We start from the raw sequence: 9,340 nt of genomic DNA, 5'->3' as shown, positions 1-9,340 counted from the left end.
CAATACCACCAAAGCTTGAACATGACCCTGATGTCAAGGTGTATATTGGGATGAGTTGGAGGACTTCATCATCATGGGTACAGCACTGTAGGTAGGGTTGACCTGCTGTTTTACCTGACCCTGGCTTCAAGTGGAGCACTGGGGCGAGTTGAAGGACTTCGTCGTTATGAATACAGAAATGTAGGGACCTGCTGTTGAACCTGACCCTGACAACAAAGTGAATACTGTGGTGAGTTGGAGGACTTCGTCGTTATAAACACGGCACTGTAGGGAGGGTTGACCTGTTGTTGAACCTGACCCTGACACCAAAGTGAGTACTGGGGTTAGTTGGAGAACTCCATCAACATGGATATGGCACTATATGGATAGTTGACCTGTTGTTGAACCTACTCTGACAACAAAGTGAGAAATGGGGGTGAGTTGGAGATCTTCATCGTCACGGATACGGCGCTGTAGTGAGGACTTACCTGCTGTTGAACCTGAGCCTGACTGCAAGGGGAGTACTGGGGCGAGTTGGAGGACTTCATCACTATGGATGCAGCACTTTAAGGAGGGCTTTAATGCTGTTGAACCTGACCCTTACGTGAAGGGGAGTACGAACTGGGGCAATTGGAGGACTTCCTCGTCATGGATACGGCGCTGTAGGGAGGGTTTACCTCTCACAGATCCTGTTGAGATGTTGTAAGGTGTGGTTCAACCTGGATATGAATATGGGAAAATTGGAAAAACATATATATGGCTATATTGTAAAACAAAACTTAATAATGTAAATGTTTCGAGAATAAAATAAAGCAAGGTAAATACATACTTACATATATATGTATTGTTAAACAAAACATAGAGTCTTAAATAAGCAAGAAAAAATGATATCAAGGTTAAGTCTTTGTTTAAGTTTTTTGAACTAACACTTGTGAGAATAAATCAAGCAAAGTCAAATATATCAGTCTGCGTATATATGAATATATATAAACAAACAAAAATGTGTAAACCTTAATTGTTTTCTGATTAAATTCAAGTTTTCAAGAAACTCATCTTCTTCTTGTTGGCTAAAAAAGTTGGTGGCGGATGAAATTTTAAAACCCTATCACAAGCGAGAACAGGCCCTAAGTTCTTGGGGCTTGACTGGTACCATTGCCATGCAAAAGCGATATTATTATTATTATTATAGCGGATTTATATAGCGCCCTTTTCATGCAAGAGTGCACCTTCAAGGCGCTTATATTGATGCTAGTGCGTTCCTGACAACAATACCACATTGCTTGAATAACTTGTAACTAAGACATGCATTAAATTATTTACAGTTTTACACAAGGACTAATTTTTCATTAGTCAAATTAGCTTGGATGGCATTTTCATCTACTGAAGATGGCAACAATACGTAATTGCTGATCGTAGTTTCATGATTGTCTCTAGCCATACAATTTGATCTAGCCAAATCATCCTCAATGTATCAAGTAGCGTCGCTTTCCTGAAAGCAACAAATTAAGTCACCCATTTAGGTTAAACTCGTAACAAGTGATGGAAACCAATCCAAACATAAAATTGAATTTGTGTTTCTCTTTTTCAAATATATGCAACTTTCAATTATTAAAACACTTGATAGAGCTTTTGTTCCTCTCCATTTAATGGTATTCCTATTCAATTATTTCTTAGTTCCGTGAATATGTGTAATGCTACGTCATTAAATGGATAGCATAGAAAGTGTTTGCATATGGCGTGTTTAATAAAAAGTTTGCACCACTTAAAAGTGTGGTATTTTTTATTTGTTATACAAGTTTTCCAACAACTAAGTAAGATGACTTTAACACAAATTATGTGCAGCGAGTATGTCATTGTCAATATAAAAACAGACAAACAAATCATTACACATAATCGATCCGGTAATCTTTCTGATAATGAAATTTCTTATAAAGGTACTCCTTCATAAACCCTCCTGTGGACGATGTGGTTTTATGGACGCTTATTAAAGCAAACTATAAACATGTAATAAGCTTTCAATGGGTGGGGCGCAATATTAAGCTGATATTACGAATAAATAAGTAACTACAGTTATGTGTGTACAATAAACTGCTTTGTATCACTGCTCTTTTTTGTGGTGGTTGCCATGGAAAGGGATTATCACTGGTTAGTTAACAGTTATTTTTCAGACCAATGAAAGTAAAGGTTAGTCCAAGAATTTGAATCAGGTACAAAATCAACTGTTTTAAATGCACATGTTATGTATTGTCATCTACATCAGAATGATTGCAAATCTTGTGTAAACATAAAAATATTCATGTGAAAAAAAGTTCATATAATTATATAAAGTTGTGTGCACCTTGGTGTTCTTTGAGTTCTGAATAAGGTCTATATTTGTGTCTTTGTAACTCTAATTGATTAATAATAATAAACTCTAATTGATGTTGCAATCATGCGTTAGTTAAATTAACTGGAGCCAAAATCCATCGCCCCTTGAATTTGTGCTGGGCCAATAGTTTTTAATATTAAAAAATACCTCCCCTCTACAAGAAGAACTGAGGATGCAAACTATATTCAAAATGTTTGATTGTTTTTAACCCTACGATTGCTTGCATTCATATGATTTGTATATCCAAAGAATGGTCTTACCTTAAATGTTGGGTTGGTTCTTTGCTTCCGCCATGTGTTTCAACTGACATGGACAACTGACTTGACTGTAATGCCAGATGTGGTTGGTCAAGCACTTGAAAAAAAAGAGGCCAGTTAGTGGTTACGGTACTCATACCAATAAAATGTGTTACACTTGAGCTGCTTGTTAAACAGACATGTTTAGGTTAAAAAGAATTTGTATTTAATATTGGATGTAAAAAACTGTGGCAGAGTGGAAAATGAAGCAATATATCCGAAGACGAATGTGGGCACCTCATTTCTTTATCTTCTTTTTGCATATTGCCAAGAATAAATGAATGGCCTATCTCACATTTCTTGATGTGGTCTAGGAAAATTATTAAAAAATTAACGCAACTTTGGCCTCAAATTGGAGAATCTACATTATTTGACCTTCTGTAAATTCACATCCTTCTTACCGACGTTATTATCAGGATCCTTGTTCTGAATTAGTGGTGACTTCAGGAGGTTTTTGCTCTCCTTGTCATCCGTTGTCAAGGCAAACTCAGAACTATGGTGATGATCGTTGTTTGAAATAATCAGCAATCTCTGCAGACGGCTGAGTCTGGGTCCTGTCTGCGAGGACACTTGTTGAGTTTCCCTGACGACTGTTTGGTCTACTACGTCCACATGAGAAAATAGATTTAAACTTGTAAGTTCGAGAAACAACACCACATAGTTACACGAAACACTATGTTGTCAATTATGTCCAATTAGCAATAGATATAAACCTGTTAATTGGAATAAAAATCACATAAAATAGCATAAGATTATAGTTGCTAAGACAAGACATGCTACAACACTTAACAAATCATATCAACTAAATCCTATAATCCAGGCATCTTTGTATCTCTACACTTTGAATACGTTGCAACAGGTAAAGCAAACATGTAGCAGAGTATACTGATAATTTATATGTACGTTTTTTAATAAAATAAAAAAACTATTAAACATACGATTATCTTATGATGAATTTTGTAATATTTATTAAGATGTACCTCTAAATCAGCAGAGTTAACATTACAGGCAGAAAGGTGGGATGCCTTTACCGTGTTTTTTATTTAAGCTAAACCCCCATAATAAAACACGTTAATATTAACACTGCAAAATAAAGCAGCCATTAAAACACGATAAACTAAAACCACTTCCTCCAGGTGTATTTTTTTTATAATTGATGCAAACAATACTAAAAAGCTCAGTATATTTTACTTTGAAGAGTACTTTTACTATTTCATATTCAAAAAAGTATTTTATATCACATTTATTTAATACCATTTATTTGTCATGTTTTAATGCCATTGTTTAGTATGCATTTCTTACACGTATGTATAAGAATTAACAAGAGCACAGCTCTTGCGGGTGCAGACCGCTCATCCTATTTTCTTTTTAAAGGTGAAGGGACTCACCCGGGGGGGGGGGGGGGGGGGGGGGGGGGGTATAGTATAGTGTGAGGGCTGTGGTGGTCATTTGTGAGATGATCTTACAAAAAAAAAAAAAAAAATGGGGTGGTGAGGAAATTGGGGAGGGGGGGTATAGTATAGTGTGAGGGTTGTGGTGGTCATTGTGAGGATGATCTTACAAAAAAAAATTGGGGGGGGGGGGGAATTCGGGAGGGGGGGTATTCTTGGGTGCGATGGTTGGACGGTATTTTAAAACATAAAATAATTAAAATAATATTTGTGTTTTTTAAACTGTTTCAAAAAAAAACAATTTGGGGGGGGGGGGGGTGGGGGGGGGGTTATAGTGTAGTGTGAGGGTGTGATGGTCATTTGTGAGATGATTGTGAAAAAATAAAAATAAAATAAAATTAGGGGGGGGGGACGATTCGGAGGAGGGAGAGGATGGTTTGGGTGGAGTCTATTGTGGTATGTCAGGTAAGAGTAGTTTTGTCAAAGTATCAATCAAATCTAGCAAAATTTCATAATTTTACCTTGAGAGTCAAGGTCATTCAAAGGTCAAGGTAAAATTCAACTTGCCAGGTACAGTAACCTCATGATAGCATGAAAGTATTTGAAGTTTGAAAGCAATAGCCTTGATACTTTAGAAGTAAAATGGATCGAAACACAAAATTTAACCATATATTCAAAGTTACTAAGTCAAAAAAGGGCCATAATTCCGTAAAAATGACAACCAGAGTTATGCAACTTGTCTTTTTACTGTACCCTATGATAGTTTGCGAGTGTTTCAAGTATAAAAGCAATATCTATGATACTTAGGGGTAAAGTGGACCAAAACACAAAATTTTCAATTTTCTAAGTATAAAGGGCCCATAATTCCGTCCAAATGCCAGTCAGAGTTACATAACTTTGCCTGCACAGTCCCTTTATGATAGTTAATAAGTGTTGCAAGTATGAAAGCAATAGCTTTGATACTGTAGGAATAAAGTGGACCTAAACACAAAACTTAACCAAATTTTTAATTTTCTAAGTATAAAAAGGGCACATAATTCTGTCAAAATGCCACTCAGAGTTACATTACTTTGCCTGCACAGTCCCCTTATGATATTTAGTAAGTGTTGCAAGTATAAAAGCAATAGCTTTGATACTTAAGGAATAAAATGGACCTAAACACAAAACTTAACCAAAATTTGCAATTTTCTAAGTATAAAAAGGGCACATTATTCTGTCAAAATGCACGCCAGAGTTATCTAACTTTGCCTGCCCAGTCCCCTCATGATAGTAAGTAAGTGTACCAAGTTTGAAAGCAATAGCTTTGATACTTATGGAATAAAATGGACCTAAACACAAAACTTAACCAAAATTTTCAATTTTCTAAGTATAAAAAGGGCACATAATTCTGTCAAAATGCACGCCAGAGTTATATAACTTTGCCTGCCCAGTCCCCTCATGATAGTAAGTAAGTGTACCAAGTTTGAATGCAATAGCATTGATACTTTCTGAGAAAAGTGGACCTTAACGCAAAACTAAACCGGACGCCGACGCCAACGTGATGACAATAGCTCATAATTTTTTTTCAAAAAATAGATGAGCTAAAAATTACATGTATCACAAATGGCATGTACATGTGCATCTATCTGAAAACATTTAAAGTAAAAGACAACATTGGTATTACACCATAACATATTACACATTAGTTCTAATGTTTTAAGACTAATTCAAATTTTATAAGCCATATGTACACACATTATTTGTATCTGCAATACACACATTACGTGCCACTAGTGATTTGTTTCCCAAAATTACCGCGGTTATTCAGCTGCTTCCCAATCATAAAAATCAACTTTTCCCCAAAATGTTTTACCACAAATTTCCAAAAAATAGCCATATTTTCCCAATAAACTCAATAAGATTAAAAAAAGTCCCAAAGTCACTCCCCTGAGATACAAAGGAACCAACCTGTTCTGTACAGTCCAATATATAATTAGATCTATTGTTCTGAACAAGTTTCATAAAGTGCGAATAATAAATATAACGTTTAGAATGCTAATAAGGTTTTACTATAGCCATATAAGGAATAATGTTCCCGTCACCTGGTGGCTATATTTTTCAACAGACAAGAACCATTTTCGCACTAATCCAAGATATCATTAAAATACATGTTCTGACCAAGTTTCATGATGATTTGACAATAAATGTGATAATAATTTTCTACCGCATATAAGTTAAAATGTCCTGCCCCCTGGTGATCATGTTTTTCAACCAATTATTATTTCCGATCTCATCCAAGATATCAATAGGACAAATCTTCTGGCCAAGTTTTATGAAGATTGGACTATAAATGAGGCCCCATGAGTGTAAACAAGGTTTTACAATAGCCATATAAAGAAAAATGCCCGGCCCTCTGATGGAAATGTTTTTCAAGCAACCAGAGCCGTTTTCAAACTCATCCAACATATCATTAAGACAAATTTTCTGACCAAGTTTCATGATTATCAGAAATATATGTGGCCTCTAGAGTTTTAATTAACAAGGTTTTTCTAATGCCATATACAGAAAAAATGCCCCGCCCCCTACGGCAATATTTTTCAATCAACAGGACCATTTTCAAATTCGTCCAAAATATAATTGGCACAAATTTTCTGACCAAATACCATGAAGATCGGACAATAAATGTGGCGTCTAGAGTGTTAACACGAAAAATGTTGACGCTGCATGCCACACGACAGATGACAAACAAATGGCGATCACAAAAGCTCACCATTAGCATATTATAATGCTCAGATGAGCTTAAAATAAAAGGTTCAAAAGCCACCAAGTTCAATCGGCGCTTTTCAAGAATGTTCAAGCTATTAAAGCTGAGATATCATTAAACATTCATAAAAAGATCCCAACAAACATGAAAATTGGACTATAAACTTTACTTCTGGAGTTTTAACACGCTTTTTGTTAAATTTGACCTAGTGACCAAGTTTTTGACCTCATGTGACCCAGTTTCACACTAAACCAATATATCATAGAGGAAAATCGTCTGACCAAGTTTCATGAAGATGGGCAATATATGTGGCCTCAAAAGTGTTACCAAGGCAACTATTGACGATGCACAATGCCTGATGAACATAGGACACAATGCTTAAAACCTCAAAATTATGTCTTATTCCTTAAATGCCTCAATGTTTAAAAAATGCACATATTAAATAATTATAAACAATGTATATGTTCGTTAACATGACATGTTGTTGATTTGTTAAATCACGACATATTTGTTAGTTCTCTAATTAGTGGATTATTTTTTATATAAGGCCTTAGAAATTAACGTTTGTCAAGCACGTGCTTCCTTGCTTCCTTTATGAGAGGACCCACACATGTTAACGTGTATCTGTATATCTGTATTCAAGAAACAACACTGGTTCAAAATAATCAGTTTTAACGCTCCTGAAATTGGGATCAAATTTTGGAATGGCTTGGTAGACAACAATCTACGCAACCACTACCCTTTTGAAAAAGAGAAGTTTAACCTGTTAAGGGATCATTATAAAGTTGTGGAACATCGTCCTTTGAGCTTGAACTTGCAACACTAAACCACTGGAAACAAAACAAGACCTCTTTTTCAAAACATATATTCCAAACAAAAGAGCCAAGGTGGCCTTGAATCGCTCTTCTGAGTGTTACGTACACAACCATTGTCGAAGCAATGACAAAGTGACCTTACGTTTGACCTCACAAAACCCAGATACAAAAACGGCCTTGATATTTACAATTAAATGTGACATTTAGAGGGAGAGCAATTGTTTTATAACATATTGTTTATTTTTCTAAGCATTGAACTGGTTTCCTGATGTTGTTTTTTTTATAAATGTGACCCTGTTTTGATCTTTGCCTTGATATATTTTTAAGATAAACACTCTTGCCAAGATCCATTGATTTTTCCCTCAGGTGATGCTTACACTACAGTTACCAATACCCAGTGATGCCTCTTGTCATGGCATTTATCTAATTGTATTAAAATGTTTTTAAATCAATATTGCACATGCACACCTTAATATAATAATAAATAGCATGCAAGTTTGAGTGTTGTACATTAAAAGTGTAGGATTACTTTTTCGCACTGTTTGCGTCTGCAATACTGAAAATGTTAAATTTAATTGGTTTCATTATTAACATTCATAATTCATAAAATCAGTAAAAAAATAGAGGGCTTTTAATGCTTTTGGTCACTGATTTTGATTTTTTTTAAATTCTACAGTTCTAGGGTTCCCATGTTTTTGGAGGAAAACTTGGTACTTTACATGTTTCGTTTTGTTTCAAAAAAGTATAAACTGTTAAAAATATTGGAGCTTTGTTAGCAAATATATCAAATGCCATTTTGTAACAAGAGGGCCATGATCCCGAAGGTGCTCACCTGAGATCCGAAAGAATTAAACTATTCTTAGAAGCTGGAGATCAGAATGAAAACACTTTATGACATACGGGATATTACGCTAGTCAATTGTTCCAAGAGTTTGTATCACTCGAGTGGCTTGTGTGATGACATATCACACGAGAGGCGGAGCCTTTCGTCAGATGCGAAATAGCACAAGCCACGAGAGTGATACAAACTCTTGGAACAATTTACTAGCGTAATATTCCTTTTATTATATACAACAACTAACAATTGTTACTGCATATTTTACCGTAACCAATTTTTAAAGTTAAAAATTAGGCATTATTCTGCCGAACAGAATGTGAGATTTATGGAACATCGTTAGTGACCTCACACAATGACGCGGAACACATGTTTTAAATTTGAATGGCATACCCGATGGCTAAAAAGGGCTATGCCAATACCAAGACGCAGACATTTGGGCGAGTATTGTAGCGTTGCCTATTCTGTGCAAAAAGAACTTAAAACGCTAACAATCTTAGCTATTAAATTACTGAATGTACTTAAGTTCATAAATACACGAAAAAAGAAATTACCGCAGTTTACCTTCTGCGAATTTACATTTTCCTTTGTGATGTCATCCTCAGAATCAGTATCGTTTCCTTGTCATCATTGGAGTGCTCAACAGTCTCCCATGCAGGCTATGTTGTCCTCACTCTGACTGTTGGGACTTGCTGTTCACATGCGACATTTTCAAGTATCCGTGGCGATTGTTCTGTTGACTACTTCAACATGGAAAAATAAATAAAAAACTGTTAATTACTGACACTATATAAAAGGGTTACACTTAAAACTGTTGTGTCAACTACCTCCATCTGGGCAGATATTTAAACCTGTTAAAAACCCGAAACAAAGTACAACAAAGTTACCGAAACTGATGTTGTGTCTACTACAG

General features: G+C 35.5%; 1 protein-coding gene across 1 annotated transcript; it reads right to left on the bottom strand.

Moving 5' to 3' along the window:
* Positions 1-593: 593 nt before the first annotated feature.
* LOC127845907 (uncharacterized) lies at positions 594-9,136 on the bottom strand. Its single transcript, XM_052377085.1, has 4 exons — positions 9,102-9,136; positions 3,045-3,316; positions 2,608-2,701; positions 594-698 (listed from the first exon to the last, which is right to left on the bottom strand). Exons 1-4 carry the CDS (start codon positions 9,134-9,136, stop codon positions 653-655), a joined length of 447 nt encoding a protein of 148 aa, XP_052233045.1. The 3' UTR covers positions 594-652.
* Between the last annotated feature and the right edge of the window lie 204 nt (positions 9,137-9,340).

Source organism: Dreissena polymorpha, chromosome 9 (assembly GCF_020536995.1).
Source record: "Dreissena polymorpha isolate Duluth1 chromosome 9, UMN_Dpol_1.0, whole genome shotgun sequence".
In the NCBI taxonomy this organism is placed as follows: domain Eukaryota; kingdom Metazoa; phylum Mollusca; class Bivalvia; order Myida; family Dreissenidae; genus Dreissena; species Dreissena polymorpha.
This window is presented reverse-complemented; position numbering and strand designations above follow the sequence as displayed.

Coding starts and splice junctions, on each gene's coding strand:
- LOC127845907 (XM_052377085.1), bottom strand. CDS start 9,136: ATGTCGCATGTGAACAGCAAGTCCCAACAGTCAGA. Junction 3,317..9,101: donor AGCAAGTCCCAACAGTCAGA/GTGAGGACAACA, acceptor TTGACAACATAG/TGTTTCGTGTAACTATGTGG. Junction 2,702..3,044: donor GGATCCTGATAATAACGTCG/GTAAGAAGGATG, acceptor TTTTTTTTCAAG/TGCTTGACCAACCACATCTG.